The sequence below is a fragment of the Phyllostomus discolor genome, chromosome 8 (genome assembly GCF_004126475.2).
Source record: "Phyllostomus discolor isolate MPI-MPIP mPhyDis1 chromosome 8, mPhyDis1.pri.v3, whole genome shotgun sequence".
In the NCBI taxonomy this organism is placed as follows: Eukaryota; Metazoa; Chordata; class Mammalia; order Chiroptera; family Phyllostomidae; genus Phyllostomus; species Phyllostomus discolor.
Genome location: NC_040910.2, coordinates 47,475,738 through 47,497,503, shown reverse-complemented (window position 1 = coordinate 47,497,503; position 21,766 = coordinate 47,475,738). Strand labels below are relative to the sequence as shown.

Genomic DNA, 21,766 nt, shown 5'->3' with positions numbered 1-21,766 from the left:
TTTTCTCAGGTGAGCACGTGCAGTAGGCCATGCTGTGGCCCAGCACTTGGCTGTCTCATGCCAGTGCTGTTTTCGCAGGGGACACAGTAGCTTAAGGTCACACAGCCTGGGTGCTCCTCTGGCTCTGGCACTCATTGACTGTGTGACCCTCAATCCCCCCACCCAGTTGTTATTTGGGGCTACAGTACTACCTGCCCATAGCGTTGTTGGGAGAACTAAATGAGATGCAGGTTAGGAAACCATGAGTGCTCAATAAATATGATTCACTGTTTATCAGAACAATGAATTACAGATACTTTTCTAAAAGTTTTACAGTGAAAACTGATTTGCTTTAAAAATGTCGTTTTGAACTCAGCAAGGTCAGCAGTCATTGCTTTGTTTTGCATGAGATAGCATACCTCTGGCAGACTGGGATTTGTCCTGGTTCCAGACAGAGATTTAGGAGTCCTGTTGTGGAAGAAAATGAGGATCAGAGCTGGGTGGACTCAATCCTGGGGAGGTTAGGAATGGCTACAACCCCAATTGTGAGAGTGTTTTTCCTCCAAAAAGATTCTGCTGTGACCACATCTTCAGCATTAAAATTGCATACACTCACCTAACTGGTATTTTAAGCCCTCCCAACAGAAGGATGTGAACTTGTTCTCTGATGTGCCCTCTCCTTTCTCCCCAATTGTAAATTGCATCTGGGCTAGAGGAACTTTTCATGTTCTCTTATTATTTTAAAACACGAAGGCAGCTTCCAATCAAGATGATTACGTAAGTAAACATGGTTCTTGGGACCTCCCACAACCGCACCAAAATTATAACTAAACTACAGAGCAATCATCATACAGAACCGCCTGAAATCTAGCTGCATAGATGTGCTATAACTAAGAATATAAAGAAGCAGCCACATCAAGACTAGTAGAGATATGGAATGGGCTTGTCTCACACTCACATGTGGTGGTTAAAAATCAGGAGGGGTATCTCGGCCTCTGAGACTTCCTGATGGGCCAGGAGTCCCAGCCCCACACTAGGCCCCCCAGCCTAGGGTTTCAGTGCTAGGAGGAGAACTCCTTGTAACTTTTGGCCGTAAAAATCAGCTGAGAATGTGAGTGAGATGGAGGGCTCCTGGAGCCCCAGGCAGTTCCTGTTAAAGGGCCTACACAAAACTTATTTGGACTCACTTGCTCTGAGCTCCAGTGCTGGGGCAGCAGCTCAAAAGGCACCAGGGACATATGGAGAGGAACTAAATTGTCTGGCATCAGTGCAAGAGCTGGAGGGGAAGCTTTCTCTCAGACAAAGATGTTGGCAGAAGCCATTGTTCGTTTCCTGAGCCCTCCCCACATAGAGCTGGCAGGTGGGCATCATATCTGAGTCTCCATCAACCTAGCTAATACAGTTTGCCTAGCCCTGGTGATTCCCTGAGACCTGGCCCCACCCAACTTGTGGGCCCAGGTGGCCTGTCTTGGCTCATGCTGCTAACTTTCCTAAAATCTCTTAACAATCAGCATCTGGCCACTCGGAACCCTGTACCTCTTGCTAAGTGGCCCGAGGCTTGGCACTAGTGGCAGCCAGCCTTAGTTCACAGCTTGGCCTCTCTTGGGTACCTTCAAGCCCAGCACAAATAGCAGCCATCTGTAGATTGCTTTGTAGGTCATGCCAGGTGGCCTGGGACAAGGCACAGACTATGGCTGACCTTGGCCTATACTTCCCAGGAGGCTCCAGAGCCAGTGCACCTGGTGGACAGTTTTAGACACACTGAAACTGCCTCCATGAGCAACAAAGTTAAGGAGTGGACTTGGTGGATACCTGAGCCCTGCTGAAGTGAGTTCTGCTCCATGGGGTCAGCCCCTGCACAGCAGATCTCCACAGTGGTTGCAGCCAGTTCTCAAAGCCTATTGGCCTGGGGATAAATCCCTCCCATTGATGTGCCAGTAGCAATCAAGGCTCAATTGTAACAGGAAAGTGCACACAGACCATGCAGTAGGAGGCACATCTGGACGCCCAGCTCAGGTGACTGGGGAGGCTGCACTACTGGCCCTGTGGGACACCTACTACGTAAGGCTGGTATACTAAGACCAGGAGACATAGCAGCTCTACCTAAAACACAGAAATAAACACAAGGAGGCAGCCAGATGAGGAAACAAACAAACGTGCCCCCAATGAAACAACAGAACAAAACTCCAGAAAAGGAACTAAACAAAATGGAGACAAGCAATCTACCAGATACAGAGTTCAAAACACTGGTTATAAGGATGCTTGATGAACTTAGGGGAAGAGTAGAGGAACTTAGAACACCAGTGAAGAGATAAGAAACATAAAAATGGAGATAGAAAACAAAAATAACCAGTGAGAAATGAAGAATACACTAACTGAAATGAGGACTACATTACAGGGAATCAGTAATACAGTAGATGAAATAGAGGATTGAAACAGCAATTTGGCAGAGAACATCCAATGAGAACAGCAAAAAGAAAAAAGAATACAAAAAATGAGGGTGATATAAGGAACCACTGGGACAACTTGAAGTGTACCAATATTTTCACGATGGGGTTGCCAGAAAAAGAGCGAGAACAAGAAATTGAAGACATATTAGAAAAAAAAATGATGGAAAACTTCCCTATCCTGGTGAGAAAATAGACATGTAAGTCCAGAAAGTGTGGAGAGTCCAAAATAAGATGAACCCAAAGAAACCCACATCAAGACACATCATAATTAAAATGCCAAAGGTCAGAGACAAAGAATCTTAAAAGCAGCAAGGAAAAAGCAGTTACTTACAAAGAGACCTCCCCTAAGACTGTCAGCTGATTTCTCAACAGAAACTTTGTAGGCCAGAAGCAGTTGGCAAGAAATATTCAAAGTGAGTGATGAAAAGCAAGGACCTACAATCAAAATTACTCTACCCAGCACAACTATCATTTAGAATCGAAATACAGATAAAGGGCTGACCAGACTAGAAAAAGGTAGAGGAGTTCATCACCACCAAATTAGTATTATAAGAAATGTTAAAAGGTCGTCTTTAAGAAGAATAAGCAAGCCTGGTTGGTGTGGCTTAGTGGATTGAGTGCTGACCTGTGAACCAAGGAAGAAGCAGCAGCAAAAAATAAATAAATAAATAAATAGGCAATTTAATAAAATATAAAATAATAAAATAAAATATAAAACAATAAAATAAAACAAAATAAATAAAATTTAAAATAAAATATAAAATAACAAAATATAAAATAAAATATAAATAATAAAATGGCAATAAATACATATATATCAACAATTACTTTAAACAAAAATGAGTTAAATGCTCCACTCAAAAGACATGGAGGCCGAATGAATGACAAAATAAGACCCTTACACAAGCTGTCTGTGAGAGACACACTTCAGGTTGAAGGACACACACAGACTGAAAGTGTTGGAAAAAGACATTTCATGGAAATGGAAACAAAAAATCTGTGATTGTAATACTTAGAGCAGGCAAAATAGACTATTTTATTTTTTAAAATATTTATTTTCAGAGAGAGGGGAAGGGAGGGGGAAAAAACTTCAGTTGCTTGCCTCTCACACATCCCCAACTGGGGGGCCTGGCCTGCAACCCAGTCAGTCACGTGCCCTGATAAGGAATCAAACCTGTGACCTCTTGGTTTGCAGGTTGGTGCTCAATCCCCTGAGCCACACCAGCTAGGGCTCAAGATAGACTTTAAAACAAAGGCTATAACAAGAGACAGAGAAGGACCAAGCAATTCCACTTCTGGGTATTTATCTGAAACCCAAAACACTAAATCAGTAAGACATATATATCCATATGTTTATTGCAGCATTACTTAAAATGCCAAGATATGGAAGCAAGCTAAATGTCAAACAGATGAATGGATAAAGAAGTAGAACATATATACAATGGAATATGATTCAGTCATAAAAAATGAAGTCTTGCCATCTAGAACAACATGGATTGCTCTAGATGGTGCTGTACTGACCAAAATATGTCAAAGACAAATGCCAGATGATTTCATTTGTGTGTGGTATCTGAAAAAACAAACGAGCAAGCAGAACAGAAACAGACTCATAGATTCAGAGAACACTTTGACAGTTGCCAGGTGGGAGGGGGTTGAGGGGGATGGGTGAAAAAGATGAAGGGATCTAGAAGTACAAATTGATAGTTACAGAATAGTCATGGGGATATAAAGAGGGGATATAGTCAGTAATATTGTAATAACTATATGATGTCAGATGGGTACTGGATTTATTGAGGTGATCATTTTATAAATTACAAATTTCTGATCATGTGTACACCTGAAACTAATATATTGTATGTCAACTATAATTAAAAATAAAAATTATTAAAAAAAACAAAAGAGCAACTAAAAGGTTGAATTGAAACCTATTGAAGCTCATCAGCAATTCAGAAATTGCTGAGTTGAAGGCAGCATTTTAGTACAGCAGGCTGGTGAAGGAGAATGCCATTCCCGGCTGGCTCCATCTTGCTTCCATTCTTGAAGCCATCACCAAGCCCTCTGCAGGCTCTCACACCGAAAGCCTTGTCCCCTGGTGTGTTCTCTTTGCCCTGGGGGTACCCCTGGGCTTGCTTTGGGGTCAGACATGGGCAGTTCAGAGGGCTTTCTCCCAGTAGCTTTTATGTATCCTCTGGGAACTACTGTCCCATTGGTCACCTGGTTGTGACCGAGGTCTCTGTAGGAACTGGCCACACAGACTGCCCATCACTTGAGAGGTTCATGGCATTGGCAGCATTCGTCTTCAGCTTTGTTGCATATATAGCGGCATTACTTTAAATGAAATGGGTTAAATGCTCTACTCAAAAGAGCCCACTGTATTTTGGGTAGCTTGCAGGTGTGACCACCATGCCTGTGAGGAAGTAGTGTGCTAAGAGGAAGTGCCAGTTAGACCTGGTATTTTCCCTTCTTTCCCCCTCTTCTGCTTTTGCAGTAGCTGAAACATGTGTAATTAAATTCAAACCTCTATTTGCTTCATTGCCCCAGCTTACCCAAGTTAATTCCCATAGTTAGGGGTGGCAGAGGCACACTCTCTGGTTTCCGTCCGTTGAGATGATTTGGAGTGGACACCTGGCCCTAGACTGTTGATGGGGTCAGCCCTCAGCAAAGGTGGGTGGTGTTTTGGGTCTGGTGGCTTCAGATACTTTCTGAACTATTCAGGGTCTTATTTCTCATAGATCATGAATCATGTAGGTCAGAAGCATTTGCAAAGTTTGAGACACCTGTTAACCCTGTCTGCCCCAAATACTTCTTTCATTGGACTCAGTAGCTTGGAAACCTTTCTTACCATGAAATCTTAAAAAAAAAACACAAAACATGGGAAATACACTTCAGACCTGTGCCTTTCTGATTTTTGGCAGGAAGGGGACCTTTGTTTTCATAATGGGGGCCCCTGGGTTTGTGCATTCCACTGAAAGCATGTGGAGTTTGAAGCCTAGGAGGCCACACAGTGTGATGATGGACATTGCTACCTAAGGTCATAGGGAACTAAGGGTGACAGCCCTCCCCAGAGACTGTGTCAGGCAAGGGCTCCAGGCAGGCAGCTGATGCAGCAGCATCCTTACTTCTTAGTCCTCACTGGTGTTATCACCTTTTCTTTCTCAAGCCCTTACTCATCACCTTCTAGCCTTTCTTGCTTAGTTTTTCTTGTTTTTGCTTACTGTTTTCTGTCTTTTTAGGATTTCCCCCTTTCTCTTCCCCTTTTCTTTGTGTTTTAACTTTGTTCCCTTTTCAGATCTCTAATGCTCTTTTCCTTCTGTTTTCCTTCTGCAGAGGTATTTACCCTGCCCCTCATCCAAGAAGCTGACCATAATCTGGGCATTATTTTTGATCGGAAGTGACTTTACGGCACAGCGTATACAAGTATTGTGCTGGTTCAAATCCAGTGATTGTAACTGGAAGGAACCCACCTCCCCCAGTCTTGTTCATTATGAGAAGTCACACAGTAATACTCAAAGACTTTTTAATAAATACTGTAATCCCACCCCTCATGCAGTCCTCATCTTTTCTGCTTCCTTCTTTTTAGCTGTGTTCACACCTCTTCTTATGGGTGATCATGTATGTAATGGGGTCATCTTCATGTTGCTTTGCTCATTAAATCAACAGAAGGTTCACATACTGCTTTCCTCCCTGCACGCAGTAAAACACCAACATATATCAGCCTTTATAGCCCACATGTCAGTGGCTGCTTAATTCCTTCCCAGTTGCCACCTCCCCCACTTGCCATCTCCTCCCCACTGGGGTATGGCTCACTGGAAGAGAGGTTCTGCATGTGGTGGGAAGCGCAGAGGCTTCAGCTGCCAACCAAGCTGGATCCAGGTGTGGTCTTGACATGCCACATGACACTGGACAAGGCAGTTAATAGCAATGTCTTGGAGATCTGATGGACAGAATGTGGAGTGTCTGGTGCTGAACTGAGGACTTTAAAATGCCTGCCTACCATAGTGGGAGTGGTCACTAGCCAGCACTCTTCCAGTGGGGGCTAGTCAGTGTGCACTTCTGTGTAGTTCTTTGGTGGCGGGTGTGGGCAAAACCTGGGGCTGGGAAACTGGTCTGAAGCTTGTGTGTCTGGTGATTCATGATGATGTACAGAGACTCCTGTTCTGATTCTGGAGCCAGAGGATGGTCTCAGAGGTTGAGGGTGTGTTTCTCTGAATTCCCAGACGCATTGACTCCCACTGTTCTTCACGTGGAAGTTGACTCTGGGCTGTCACTCCTGCCTGAACAACCATGTTGTTAACGTAGAAATTGGGACTTACTAGAGAACATTAGCGTTTCATTTTTCTAAGTCGAGGAAGCGTAGTATCTTTGTCTGAAATAAACTGTAGTCTGTGTATAGAGGATGTTTAAAGTGCGTATGTTTTATTTTTTACTATTGTATATTTGGTAATGACACAATTGAGGGGTATGTCCACTTTTAACCAATATCTGTTTTTTTGTGTTTTTTAAGACTTTATTTATTTATATTTACAGAGAGGGGTAGGGAGAGAGAATGAGAGGAAGGGAAAAATCTGTGTAAGAAAAACATAAGTTGGTTGCTTTTTACATATGCCCCAGCCAGGGACCGGACCCACAGCCCAGGCGTGCGCCCTGACCTGGAGTTGAACTGGCAACCTTTCACTTTTGGGATGACACTCAACCAACTGAGCCACGCTCATCAGGGCAGCTTCTAACCAATATCTGGTTTTGTTTACAGATTCCCACTGGAAATCCATTATATGAATCTTATTACAAGCAGGTGAGTTTCACTGGTATCTTTTTGGCTGGAACAAGAGAATGAGTGACCCAGAAAGCTACAGGCCCTGTATTGAAGCCTGATGCAACCTCTGGTTCCTTCCTTTCTCTGGATTATCAGCCCCAGTTAGTGTGGTAGGTGTTGCCTTACCTGCTGCCCTGCTTCCTGAAGCGGCATCTGTGTCGCTCCCCCATTGCAGGTAGACCCAGCATACACGGGGAGAGTTGGAGCCAGTGAAGCTGCACTTTTTCTAAAGAAGTCTGGGCTCTCAGACATTATCCTTGGGAAGGTACGTCAAGACTGAGGGTGATTTCTGTGGCCACCCTTGGGGCTCCCTTGGCAGGTGAAAGGCTGCCCTTTGCAGACCCCTCTTCCTGGGGACAGGCCTCCTGGGGAGTGGGTGGGCCACTGCCAACTTCTCAGGAATATAAGTACTTGGTGGGTCCACACACTCTGGTGGCAGTTGCCACCTGCTGCTTAGGTAGCAGACGAGGCCAGAGTGTTTTAGCAGTCTTGACAGTTCATGGATTTTTGTCAGCCTGGGAGCCGAGTGGACCTGGGGTTCTTGGGGCTGTGCTGTGGACTGGCAGAGGGAGGACAAAGGTCGTTCACCTGCTCACAGCTGGGGATTGTTCCGGCCTACGCCTCCCCTTTTTCTGGTGGCAGCAGTGGGATTGGCCTACCCTTAAGGCCTATGTACAGTGGTAGTTGCTTCTGTTTTGTGAATAAATGGGCCGTGATTGGTGGTTCACACTCATGAGAATTTTTGTGTTTCCACAGATATGGGACTTGGCCGACCCAGAAGGTAAAGGGTTCTTGGACAAACAGGTATATACATGCATGTATGCTCAGAGCAAGCAGAGGGCCCTGGCCAGATCCCCAGGCCGGCCATCTCTGCACTTCCTTCCTGTTGGCACCACTGACTTGTGTCACTAGACAAAAGTGCAGTTGTCGAGTTTTTTAAACGGGAAGGTTTTCTTTCTAAATAAAGGTCTTTTGTTGAACACTTGGAGCCATCTTTCATGGTTAGTGTATCTTTTCATATTTTGTGTGCTTACAAGCGATTAAAATGTTTCCAAAACATTTTATTTTGAAATAACTTCAGGCTCTTGTGGAAGTTGCAGAAATAGTCCAGAGTTCCCATGTTTCCTTCCTCAGCTTCCCCAGTGAGAGCTGCTTATGTCACTGTTGCACCATGTTCAGCCCAGGGCAGCACCACACCAGAGGCCTTACTCAGAGCTGACCGGTTTTACATGCCCTTCTTCGTGGTTTTTTGGTGTGTGTAGTTCTGTGTCATTTTATCACTCACATAGATTTGCATAGCCATCACCACAGTTAGGACCCAGAGCTCTTCCCCAGCACCCTAGACAACCCCCTCCTGCTGCCCTGGGAAGTCACACCCCAGCCTCTGGCAACCACTGGTTCCTAGTCCATAACGGTTCCATCACTTTGAGAATGTTCTATAAGTGGAAATTTGTAGTACTTACAGATGATTTTCAATGGTCATATTTTAATTTAGTTCAGCTTGGCCCTAAAGTACATTCTAAGGGATGCTGTTTCTGGTGTCCCACAGTCCATAGTCTGATCCATCAGGAAAGCACCATCCACCATTCCTCCCTTTCTTGGGTTTCATGTTGTATATTTGCCTGTATAAGGTTCTGAGGATCCTCATGGGGAAGAAACCGGTTACCTTTGCTTAATGTAGCCTCCTAAACTTATGTCCCCTTTACTCTGCATACTACATGGGCATTCTGTGGACAGCAGCCTGAGGAAGTCTAATTTATTGCTTATCTCTTTGAAGACATTTTTAAAAGTATAATTGTAGCTCTAAAAGAGTCTATGGTTTTGGTCCAGTTGATCACTTAAAAAAAAATTAGGTGATGCTTTGTGAGTCCACTAACCTGTGGTGTGACTGGTTCAGGGTTAGGAGGAAAACAGGGAGAAGCCAAGGCTGCTGATGGCCTTGTTTATGTCCTTTGTCCCTGTGTAGGAGGTGAAGTTCACCATGGGCCACAGCAGGTGGAAGTGGGTGGGCAGGGCATGCCCTACTCAGTGAGGCCCACCAAAGGGATCACAGTGAATCCTGAATGTAAATTCTCCAACATTGTGTCTATTTCAAACCATTTTTAAAAAGTCACATACGTGAATCATAATTTATAGTCTTAAACACGTTAAGCTTGCCACTTGTACAATCTAGCATTTCCTAAGTGTTGGGAGCTCATTATTTTTAAAAATACATTTATTTGAAATTTTACAGCATTTCAAAATGCAAATGGGCTAAGTCTGTTTTAGCATATGCATTTAGACATTGTTGCCAGGGTGAGACCTCTTCCATTTGACACTAAAAGTCAATTTAGTAATTGGCTTTTGCATGCACAGTCTTCCTTTTTAAAGGGAACTGAAATCTCTCTTTCCCCAGAGCCTGCTGCCACAGGAGGCTCTTCCTCTGCTGCCATTTCCAGCTGGGTAGGATTTACACGTCATCCTTTTTTGGCTTTTGCAGGGTTTCTATGTTGCACTGAGACTGGTGGCCTGTGCACAGAGTGGCCATGAAGTTACCTTGAGCAATCTGAATTTAAACATGCCACCGCCTAAATTCGTAAGTGTCAAAATGCTTCCAGTTCACCTTGTTATATCCCACATCTATTTGTCTCTCTCCAGGCTTTCTCCCCCCTGCCCTTTTTTTTTTATTGAGATGAAATTCATATAATCTAAAATTAATCATTTTGAACAATTCTGTGACATTAAGTGCATAAATAATGTTGTGCAACCATTACCTCTGTGTAGTTCTAGGACACTTTCATCACCCCAAGAGGAAACCCTCTACCCAATAAGTAACCACTCCCAATTTCTTTCTCCCCCCAGCCCCCGGCAGCCACTAACCTGCTTCTATTTCTGAATTTGCCCATTCTAGACATTTTATGGAATCATACATCTGGCTTCTGTCACTCAGCATAGTGTTGTCAAGGTTCATCCACATCGTAGTGTGTGTTAGTGCTTCACTCCTCTTCGCAGCTGAAGAGGATTGCATTGTATGGCCCACCCATTTGTTTAATCTGCTCATCTGCCAGTGGACATAAAAATTCATATACAAGAATTTGTTTGCACACCTGTTTGCACTTCTTTGGGGGCATACCTAAGAGTGGAATTGCTGGGTCCTATGGTGATTGTGTTTAACTTTTTGAGCTCTTCACCCATTTAAAAAATTATTTTTCTTATTTTGAGAGTATGTTTATTAAAGCTGAGGACAGGGAAGCAAGGAAGGGCTTAGGATGGACAAAGCAATGGGAGAGCATAGGTGGGACTGCTTTGGCTATCTAGAAACGTTACAGGAAAGAAGTGAGCCAAGGCAAGGCTGCTGTCAGCTCACTAGAAAGTCAAAGGAAAAGGGAACCATGGGGACAGATTCAAGGGGTTAGCCGGGATAAGCTGCCATTGCCCATGGCTCCCCTGGTCACAAGTCTTGTGGGGCCCCTCAGGGTTTAGGACACGTACACCTGAGAGGTATAATAGACAGGGGTGCACTCGTGGAAGAGGGAGCCCACCAGTTCTCCCCCTCCTTGTTTCGAAGGCACTTTGAAATGTGTATCCTTTGTATAAACATACCCTCCTGTAACTTGATTCTGTGCCAGCCACAGTAGAATGTTTCTTTTGTTTTTTTCCCCAGCATGATACCAGCAGCCCTTTGATGGTCACACCGCCTTCTGTAGAAGCCCATTGGGCTGTGAGGGTAAGTGGTAGGGGTGGCACTCCTTGGCTGTCCTTCACATGCAGTTGTTTTAGCCATTTATGATGTTGATTCAAATATCTTACAGGACTGTTGTACCACCTTTTCTGTTTCAAAATGAGAATGCCACAGAATTTGGACAAAATACTTTTTCAAATGAAAGTTTTGGGAATAGCTGAAACCTTTTACTATAGTTGTGTGTTACCTACGAAGGCAGTCAGCTCAGATTCAGGCATTGGATTCTGAAAACTTTAGAGTTTAAATCATGCATTTTTAGGTCATGTTCTGTGGTTTCTGCTGCTTAGGCTAGTTAATCAGGATAGAAGGGAAATAGTGAGAATTTATAAGCACGAAGCCCTCCAGCATGTCTTTGCAATGCTTCCTCTCATCTCCAGCTAGCTTATGCATTAATGTTCTTCCTTCTCTGATGCTCTTGTCGCTTTTTTTTAAAAATCCTCACCTGAATATATATTTATTGTTTGGCGGGGGAGAGAGAAAGAGAGAAACAGAAACATTGATGTGAAAGAGAAACCTCAGTTGGTTGCCTTCTGTACATGCCCCAATCCAGAATTGAACTGGCAACCTTTTGGTGTACGGGACTGCTCCAACCAACTGAGCCACCTGGCCAGTGCTCTTGTTGCTTTTTGAAGAGTTGTTCTTGGCACGTAAAGAAAGATGTTATGGCCAGAAAACTGTCTTACCATTTCTAGTAAGAAAAAAACAAAGTGTCATCTTCTGGTAGGTGCAGAATTACTCGTAAAGGAAATGCGCATGAGGTGCAGAGATGGTTCCCCCCCCCCCCCCCCCCCCCCCCCCGTAATGAGACCACTTTACTCCCACGTGCTGTGAGAAGGTTGTCGCCTTTCCTCACTTTTATTTGGCTTCAAAACTGACATTTGCAATGATTGCTATATGATAAAGACCAGTCCCCTCCCTCCCAAGTGCCTCTTCTCTGTTTTGATGTGAGTGGTCTGTTCTCTCCTTGGAAAGGGTTTGGATGGAGGGAGGTCTGTGCAGGGACAGGGCAGGAGGAACTCTCACGTGACCGAGGAGTTGCGAAGGTGCCTCTGTGGGCCATCAATCAGTTTGCTGGTGGCGATCACAGTAGCAAAGGACTTTTTCTTTGTCATCCAGTTTCATGGCCCCTACTTTGAAAAAGGGCTGTTTGTCATGAAAAACAGCACCCGTGAGATCCTATTCCTTGAACATTTTCCAGCACCTTCCTGGTCGGGGCCATATGGAGGCCTTAGGAGGAGGAATGGCAGCTGAGGAGCCTGCAAGGCCTTGCAGAGGGTGGAGTGGGGCTGGGGTGGGGTAGACTTTTCAAGAGAGATGCCGTTCAGAGAAACAGAGACAGATAGACCTGAAGCAACAAGGTGTTCTCTTCTGTCGTGAAAGTTTCTGGGCTTCTTGAAGCACTGGGTCAGCAGGCCTGACAAACCAGCAGGAGAGTCCAGATGCTGCAGGAAGACACGGGGCGTTTGGCTTCTTGCCGTTCACAGTGACTCACGTGTGCAGTGCCTGGTCGTCGTCTTGTTTATGTTCTTGTTCTTTCTTTTTTTAAAAATTGTGGTAAAATATGCATAAAGTTCACCATCTTCATGATTTTTAAGCCTGCAGTTCAGTAGTGTTAAGTACACTCACGTTGTTCTGCAACCACTACCTCTATCCCTCTTTAGCATTTGTTCGTCTTCTCAGACGCTGTCCCCGTGAAACACTAAGCCCCCATTCCCAGTCAGTCCCCAGCACCCACCATTCTACTTTCTGCCTCTGTGAGTCTGACCATCTAGGTGCCTCATAGAAGTGGAGTCACACAGTATTTGTCCTTGGCGTCTGGCTTACCTCACTCAGGATAGTGGCCTCCAGGCTCACCCATGCCATCGAGAGTGTCAGAATTTCCCCCAAATGAATGGTGCCCCACATTTGGCTTCCCCGTTCTTCTTTCAGTGAACACTTGCTGAGGGTGTTTTCCTAGGGCTCCAGTGGCTTCAGCTTCTGGTCACAGTGGATGGTGAGAGGTCTGCTGTCCCATGGTTCCAGTCACTACAGGCTTTCTTTCTGCAGGAGGCAGATTGGAGTCCCCTGCCCAGACATTCCTCACCAACAGCACCCTTTATACACTGTCCTCGTGTCACATTTCAAAACAGTAGCCGCTGCCTGGCCCAGACCTCCACTCTGTTAATGGAAAACCCTCATTTATTTTTTTATTGTTAGACACAGGGGAACTTCCTAGCTTAAAGCTGCTTTGGGTAATTAGTTAAGTTTTGGCTTACTCTTACACTTGGTTCTTTAGTTCTGTTAGTTCTGTACATTGATATCCAGGTTTAGTTCTTTGTCTTAAAGAACTAAAAATCCATGCACGCTCTTGTCCCAGGACGTAGGTGGAATGTTTGTCTCCCAGGCAGGCCCTGTGGTCTGATCCTCTCTCCCATTGATCTTGACTGCTAGATTCTTGAGTACCTGAGAAAGGTTTCCTTCGGGGTGTAAGTTTATTCTGGAACAGCTGTAAGACTCTCCTGTGCATTTAGGTGAGACCAGGGGGTGTGTCCTCGCCTATTTTCATTCCAGCTTCCAGCTTGCTTTGGACTCTTCCACAGGCCCACATTTTTATTCACTCAGGCTATTTCTTTCCAACTAGGTGGAAGAAAAGGCAAAATTTGATGGAATATTTGAAAGTCTCTTACCCATAAATGGCTTGCTGTCTGGAGACAAAGTCAAGCCAGTCCTCATGAACTCAAAGCTGCCTCTTGATGTCCTGGGCAGGGTAAGTGGTTCTCTCACCTTGTGTAAGGCCACTGAGTTCTGCTGGGCCCATGTTGCTCCCCACGAGTGTTTGGGAGGCTTTCCATATGCTTCCAGCATGGTCCTTTGTAAGAGCCCATGTGGATGGAACACTTGCTGCGGCCAGGCTGGCTCAGGGCCTCACAGCTGTGACTCATGTGCTTCGTGGCCTGTGGGAGATGCCGTTGTGTGGCCATTACACCTGTGGCGAGGCAGCCTCAGAAATGGACCTGCTGTCCAGGGCCCAGGGGTGGGCAGGTCTGGTGCTCAAACCTAGACCTGGAATTTCCCCCTCAGTTGTGCTTCCAGGGAGAAGTGTGGGAGTATATATCCATATCTTATTTCTTTTCTGCTTTTAATTACTTCTTTCCCCCTTAAGGTAAAGGTAATTTCAGTTCTGCAAATTTAGAAAAAAAATTATGCATTCCCTTTTTTTAAAAAAAGCCTCAATTTTCTACACATTGTTAGAGCTTGGGGTCGAGGCCACTGGTGGCCGATGGACTCACAAGTGTAGGTAGTGTGCTATACGGGGCAAGGTTTTTGCTAACACCATGAGGGTTTCTGCCCTATGAGTGGAATTTGATAGTAGTCCTTGCTACTAGTGAAGAAAAAAAAAGAAAAAGCTTCAATTTTGTTCCAAGTGAAAACACAAGTTTTTTAGGTAGAGTTTTCTATCCCAGAGTGTATTCACTCTCGTGAGGTTTGTGTCCTGGCCCTGGTGTTTGCTCTGCGCACAAAGCCCCATTCTGCCTGGCTATCTCTGCTGATTTTCCCGCATGGGACCTGACACAGTTGTGTTTCTCTGGACAGGATTGCTGTGACTTGGCAGGCGCAGGCCCAGAATAGGAGGACCAATGCGGGTGTTGCCTCTAGATCAGGCCTTTGCCGGTCACTTGGAGATGAGGAAGAAATTAGATATAGTCCAGGAGATCAAAAAAATAAATGATGGTTAAGAGCCTCATATTTATGTATCGATGGCTCAGTACGTGCCAGGCCCTATTCTAGTACTTTGCTCGAATGAAGTCATTGAGTCCTTGCAGCCGCCTATGTTGGATGGTGTCACCCCTGTTTTCCAGATGAGAAAATGGGGGCCTTCAGAGTGGCTGGTAAATAGCTCAGGGTTGCCCAGAGAAGGGAATGAGGTCCTGGGTGGTCCCCAGAGCTGCTTCACTTCGGTGGTGCCCCCCACCCCTACTGCCTCCCTGCTAATTATAGTCATGTCCAGTGAGGACAGGAGTAGAGGGAGGTGCCTGACTTACCTGAGTAGAGGGGTACAGAGGGGTAGTGTCCTCTGGAGTGAAGCTATGGGTGCAGACTACAGATTGAGACAGCCAGACACGTGACAGCATAATCAGAGGCAGCCTGGCATGCTGGATATGGCAGTTCTTGCCCAGGGAACATTGAGCAATGTTGGGAGACAGTTTTGGTTGTCCTACCTGAGTCGGGTGCTGTTGGCATCAGGTGGGTAGAGGCCAGAGATGCTGCACAACACCTGCAGTGCCTAGGGTGCCCCACGAAGAATGATCTGGCCCCACGTCAGAGGGGAAGCCTTGGGTGTGGGGAGGACTGCGGAGGCAGGAAGGCCCATTCCTGTGCCGGTTTACCTGCACAGACACCGTGCCTTCTGGTGCCTCTGCTTCCTGAACTAAAAAGGCGTGAAGCACTCAGCCCCGTACTGGACACCTTTATTTTTTATTGTCTTTAGTTTATACTGACATTTAGAAATTCCACCAAGTCATCAGCACTAGTTGTAGTGAAGCTTTAAAATTAGCTCGTGTCTTATGAAAATAGTTTCATTATTAAAGTTTCATATAGCCATTTTCATGGACTTTAATGACCTTATTGTCTTCAAGGCTAGTTACATGGCTTTACTATCGCCCGCTTTCCTGAACACCTTTGAAAGGGCATTCACATGCTTGAAGGGACTATTAATACTTTGGGGTCTCTAGAGATCAAGGTGGAGTCCCAGCAGGCTGGCCTGGATTGCAGGACCTGTTAAGGGTACCAGGGGGTCCGTGTGCCAGGCTGAGGAGCTGTCTGCAGGGCAGGGCACGGTAGGGTCAGAGTTTACTCTAGAGCAGTCCCTGTGGTAACCCTGGGGGTACGACTAGAGGCAGGGAGGCCAGCTGGAGACTCTGGCCTCTGGAATGTCTGAGAGGCTAGATCCGAGGACACAGCAGGGTAGAGAGGAGGACGTGTGTGACACATCCATGGGCTGAAGTCCCTAGTGATTGATGTGGGTGGGAAGGTGTGCCAGCATGTGAGGCATCCCAGATGGACCCCTGGGTGTCCCCTTAGCTCAGGGAACTGGGCTGTGTCTAGTGTTGTCCAAGCTGGGCAGGCCTGCTAGTCCAGAGCAGCTGACTTGGGTCAGGAAGATAGTGTCTCAATTGTGCTTTAGAAAATCTGGTACTCAGCCTTTTTATAGGAACCCGTACCTGTTTGCCTGGTCTTCAGGTGTTAGGTGGGCCTAGCACATTCCATGGCACCTGACTCATTGTCCCCTGATGATGATGAGAGGAGATGAGGCACCACAGACCTGCTCAACTGCATGCTCATGACCCTGTGCATTGAGAATTCGGGTGGGGGCTGATTGTGTGTGTGAGTATGTGTGGGGGTGTCTTATGTTTAGAGCAACACCTGTGCCAAAACGAAACTCTCTTTTCTATCTAAGATTTCTTTACAAGGTGATAAAGGAAAATATCAGGGAGGATGTGATTATAGTCATGATCATTTGTAAGAGGGAAATCAACATAACATGATGGAATGGTTCTTGGAACTTGTAATAGTTCGTTGGATGATGGTTTTTCAGAGAACCTGCAGATTGGTTCTTGATGTTTGCATTTAACTCCAGCGTGCACTCAGAATTTGAGTTCTGGTGACTCACCCGCTGCACAACAGCCCCTTCCTCCCTAGTAAGCCTTGCTTGGTACCTCCCCCCAGTAGTAAGCCTTAGTGCCTGCCCTCAGTAAGCCTTGCTGTTCTTTCCTTGCAGGTCTGGGACCTCAGTGACATTGACAAGGATGGACACCTGGACAGAGACGAGTTTGCTGTGGTGGGCCCCCGCTGTGGCTCTCTTTCCCCGTTCTGTTGTTCCTTTCTTGGGGCAGGGTGGGGAAGGCTTCTAGATTCATTTCTTTTTTTAATTTTCGAAAGTTTATTTTGACATAATTAAGATTTTTTAAAAAGTCGCAGTAATACTTCTGAGTACCCTTCACTCAGATTCCCCAGTATTACTATTTTATCACATTTCTCCCTCCTTCCTCTGTCTCTTTATGAGTATATATGTATGTGTGTATGTGCACATACTCATGGATTTTTCTTTGGAGCCATCTTGGAGTATGTTGCAGACGTGATACATTTTAAACCCGAAATACTTAAGTGTATGTTTCTGAAAACCAGTGAATTCTTTTTTATAACCACTTTCCATTTCAAAATCAGGAAATGAACTTTGACATTATTTAATTTATTATAGTATCTATTATTATAGGTTATATCTTATATGTAACTATCTGTTATATTATCTAATCTAAGGATATTATTCAGATTTTGCCGTTTATCCCCAAAATGTCCTTCGTAGTGGAAGAGATGCCAGCCTTGTATGTTATGTTCTGTAGCCCTGTCTCGGTTGCATCCTCCGGTCTGGGGCAGCTGCGTCTGTTTTCGTGTCTCACGGCCATGTGGACATTTGGAGAGTGCGGTTTATAGTGCCCCTCATTGTGGTGGGCTTGTCTGCTGTTCCCTCTGATGACCCAGGCCGTGCACTTTCATGGGGCAGGACTGCACCAAGGTGATTGGTGTATGTTCTCCTGGGGTATCCATAGGACATGTGGTGTCTTATTACCTATCATTACAACGGTGTCAATTCTTGACTGAGGTCAGGGTGGAAGCTGGGGTTTCACCTTGCAGTTACTCTTTTTCTTTGTGCTCAGTCTGTTGTGAGAGACACATGGAGACTGAACACCCTGATACCCCTCTGAGTCTCACCTACCAGTTTTCCCATTCTTCCAGGAGTCTTGCCTGTATTAGTTAGGATGCCGGAGGTTGCAGGTGGTAATCACGTAATTCCATCATTCCTGGCACAGTTTCTAGCTGGCCTCCTACTGTCAGGTATTTGTTTGTATCAGAGTGTACTAACAGATGTGTCCTTTGCTCTGTAGTTTATAATTGTTTATTGGCATGACTTATTTTGCCCACTGGAAGCTCCTTCTAGCTGGCTTCTTTGTCCTTTGGTGACATCCCATCATTCTCTGACCAGTTGCATCTTCAGGACACGATAAGACTCCTGGCTCCCCTGTATCAACCCTGTTTCCAGGGAGCCCCAGGCCATGTAATGGAGAAAGATGCTGAAAACCAGGATCTGGGCACTGGGATACTCAGTGCCCCTGGGGTGTCCCTGCTCCCTAGTCCTCCCAGCAGATAGCTGGGAAGTAGGTATGCATATAGACATGCCCACCAGGTGCTCCAGCATTCCACCCTGCTCCATGCCAGCTTCTGCCCATGCCTAAGCCCAGGCACTCCCACCCTCTTCTCCTTTTTAGTAACAGCAGGAGAGCTGTGTGTACATAGGTCTCCCTTGTCCTGTGGGCCACCTTCCACACCCCTACAGCAGCCCCCAGCCTCTTCATCTACCCAGTGGGCTGGGCTCACCTCCTCATCCCGTGCGTCTAGCATTCTGTCCCTCCTCTTCTTCCTCTCTTCCTTCCACCTCACTCCCATGTTGGACCTTTCTCTCCCATTCACAGGATTTATTCACTCACCTCCTTCCATTATATCTCAAACAAAGAATAAAGTAGTTATTGCCCCTTGTAGTTAAGGGCAAGGCTTCAATAAACAGTAATTAAGTTCAACCACCCCCACCCAAGAAAAGAACAATTTTTAAAAGTATTTTTTATTTATGTATTTTTAGACAGGGGGGAAGGGAGAAAGAAAGAGAGGGAGAGAAACATCAACATTTGTTTGCCTCTCACACGCCCCCTACCTGGGACCTGGCCTGCAACCCATGCATGTGCCCTGACTGGGAATTGAACCAGAACCATTTGGTTCGCAGGCCGGCACTCAATCCACTGAGCCACACCAGCCAGGGCAAGAACAAAGTTTTTTTTTTTTTTTTAAATTGTGAATTATCTGGGACTACCCAACCATGTCCTTAAGATACATCTTCTGTTTGAGAAATTATAAACATCTTTAAAATGTGATTTTTTTTTTTTACAATATACACATGAAGTGAAGCTTCTTATTATCTTTACTATGTAAAGCCTTTGAGATTTTAAACTTCTAGATGAACTCTAAACCATTTCACAAGGGAGTTACAGATTTCCCTTCCATCCCCCCATAGTCCCTGACACCTGGCCAGTACTCAGTTGTGCTTTCCTCACACGTGTCAACTCTGTTCAGCCTTTTCAGTTTGAGCATGTTCGGTGTTTCTCCATCATCCTGTTATTTTCACTGCTTATCCTTTGTTATTTGTGTGTGTGTGTAGGAAGCACACACAACATAACATTTACCATCCTAACCATTGCTAGGTGTCCATCCAGTCAGGGGCACTGAGCACATTCACACTGTTGTACTGCCACCGCCACCGCCATCCGTCTCCAGGACTCTCCACCTCTTGCAAAACTGAAACCCTGTCCCTGTTAACCGTGAACTCCCCAACCTCCTCTCCTAGCCCCCTCGTTATTTTTTTTTAATATTTCTTCTAACGGTGCTTGACTTAAAGAGTTTATATCATTCACACGCCCTTGGGGGGGCTCTAGGGGTGGGATGATCGGCCAGAGTGAACCTCGGGTGTGCATCTCTCCTCTCACATCCGTGAGCCCCTTTTTGTTTCGTTTCTGTCATTTCTCATCAGTCAGCCAAGATTTATGTTCTTTTACAAATGGGTCTTAGAATTGTGTCATTTTGTGTTTCTTTTCTTCACTGGCTGGGTGTACCATTTTGTAGAGGATCTGTTCTCTATGCAAATAGCAACTTAAAGAGTATTTTGAAGTGAGGAGTGTTATAATTGTGGTTTGATTTTGTTACATATTAAACTAAACTTTTAATCCTTGTTTTAGACAAAGTTTCCTTTCACTACTTGTCTCAAACAGAAGAGCCACCTGTCTTTTCCTGTAGTTCTCCGTGTCTTCAGAATACCTTGAAGCACACACAGCTCTCATGGTGTGTCTTTAGACTTCCAAATTCCAGTACTTGGGAAGTCATTAGCTGTGGAGCTGGTGGCCCTGCTGTGTAGTGAAGGGACAAGTGTGGAGTCTGGCATATCGATCGACTTCCTTTTGTACTCATTCAGTCTCACATGGTAAAACAAATGTCTTGGAAGTACATTTGCCTTAGAAAAATTTGCCTTGGAAGTACAACTTACTAGAAGAGGGTAATTTTTACTGTGTTTACCTTAGAAGTGACCTCTAAAAGAACCATCTTTTCTTGTCACTGCAGCCCTAACAGAGCTGTCCTCTCTCCGCCCTTGGCCTAGCCACCTGAGTGTGATTTTCTTCTGCACTTACAGGCCATGCACTTGGTGTACCGAGCCCTTGAGAAGGAACCTGTACCCTCTGTTTTACCCCCGTCCCTCATCCCACCCTCCAAGAGAAAGAAGACAGTGTTCCCGGGTGCTGTGGCTGTCCTGCCTGCCAGCCCCCCACCCAAAGACAGCCTCCGCTCCACACCTTCCCACGGCAGCGTCAGCAGCCTGAACAGCACGGGAAGCTTGTCTCCCAAGCACAGTATCAAGCAGACACAGGTATGGTGCCCTCTGGTATGTGTCCACTTCTCAGCACAGCTGCTTGCATGTGCAGAGCTCCAGCAAGATGTTTCTTGGGAGCAATACTCTGTGACCCCCAAAAGGCAATACTTATGATTAAATTAAAAATATCTGTGGCAGCTATTTTAGTCCATTTGGGCTGCTGTAATAGAATACTATAGACTTGGTGGTTTGTAAACAACAGGCATTTACATCTCATTGTTTTGGAGGATGGAAGTTCTAGATCAAGACATGGGCAACTTAGGCAACCGGTGAGGGCTTTCTGGTCCTAGGCAGCCATCTCCTCACTGTGTCCTCACACGGTGGAAGGGGTGAGGTCCCTTTATAAGGGCATTCATAAGGTCCCCACCTTCTAACACCATCACATTGATGGTTAGAATTTTAACATAGGAATCTGAGGGGACACAAACATTCAGACCATAGCAGCAGGGACTTAGAATTAACTGTCTCACTTGCATAGGAATACCACCCTTCCTCACACACACTCAGCAAGTTCCCACCTAGGGGCAGGCTCTCTCTTCAGGTCTCTGCCCTTCCTGCTTCAGTCAGTCCCTCTGCTGGGAGGGGTATCCCCAGACTGCACTGTGGCACCTTGCTTAGTGAGCCCTTCACTCATGGGGGCCCCTCATCAAGGCATCTGCCGTGACCACACTGTTACCCAGCAATCCCTAGGTCCTGCCCACTCTGTCCTTTGCCTCCCTCTTCCCCACATTCTTCTGGATTCCCACACCTGGCATATTCTGTAGTGAATTGTGTGTGGTTTGTTTACACACACACCTTGTAGATTTATGAGAGCAGTGTTAGATCTTTGTTATAACCTCACTGTCAAGAACAGTCTCTGGTATTTTGATGCTCAGTGAATGTATGTTGAATGATTAGGTGAGTGAAAGGTTTCATGGGAGGACATGGGGTTCAGACTCTCCACACACATGGTAACATCTCATATAAAAAAGACTTTTTTGTTCTGGCCAGTGCATCATCTTTATAAAAGCATACCTTTGAGGTTGTCTAAAACACACAAGAACATGAACAAGTTACATCTGTAATCAGGTTTTGCTTTCTGCCTTACTTGTGGCTTCAAAGGCAAAGCAATGAATGTGACAAGAAGGCCAGCCAACACCACCGTGCAACTTCGGAATATGATGAAAATGAGAAATGCATAATTAGACAGTGATTTCTCTTGCTTATGACATATTTGTAAAGTTAAACCTCTGACTCAGGAGGCTCATTTTCAATGAGGTGATAGAACACACTATTACACCGTAGAGTGAAAAAAGGAG

The 21,766-nt window shown here is 45.4% G+C and overlaps 1 protein-coding gene, 1 long non-coding RNA gene and 1 other non-coding gene across 12 annotated transcripts in view; 2 read left to right on the top strand and 1 right to left on the bottom strand.

The window, feature by feature from the left end:
• The window catches only part of EPS15L1 (epidermal growth factor receptor pathway substrate 15 like 1), a 93,319-nt gene that overhangs the window by 20,016 nt on the left and 51,537 nt on the right, over window positions 1-21,766 (top strand). For 8 of the 10 annotated variants that reach the window (XR_003685085.2, XM_036032496.1, XM_036032491.1 and 5 more), the window contains exons 2-9: window positions 7,180-7,221; window positions 7,418-7,507; window positions 7,999-8,046; window positions 9,722-9,817; window positions 10,886-10,948; window positions 13,584-13,709; window positions 16,722-16,781; window positions 20,232-20,465. Coding sequence is in view for 9 of the 10 variants with exons in the window: in XM_036032496.1 (XP_035888389.1) it covers window positions 7,180-7,221; window positions 7,418-7,507; window positions 7,999-8,046; window positions 9,722-9,817; window positions 10,886-10,948; window positions 13,584-13,709; window positions 16,722-16,781; window positions 20,232-20,465 (759 nt within the window). In the remaining variant the exon portion in view is untranslated. Of the gene's footprint in view, window positions 1-7,179; window positions 7,222-7,417; window positions 7,508-7,998; window positions 8,047-9,721; window positions 9,818-10,885; window positions 10,949-13,583; window positions 13,710-16,721; window positions 16,782-20,231; window positions 20,466-21,766 lie in introns of those variants that run through there. The other 2 variants (XM_036032490.1, XM_036032492.1) reach the window with 2 other exon arrangements.
• Window positions 1,567-14,308, bottom strand: LOC118502016. The gene is made up of 3 exons (XR_004904693.1): window positions 14,185-14,308; window positions 7,862-7,863; window positions 1,567-1,580 (listed from the first exon to the last, which is right to left on the bottom strand). It is a non-coding gene; the product is annotated as an uncharacterized LOC118502016 (long non-coding RNA).
• LOC114504384 lies at window positions 14,180-14,329 on the top strand. The gene has a single exon (XR_003685159.1). It is a non-coding gene; the product is annotated as a small nucleolar RNA SNORA62/SNORA6 family (small nucleolar RNA).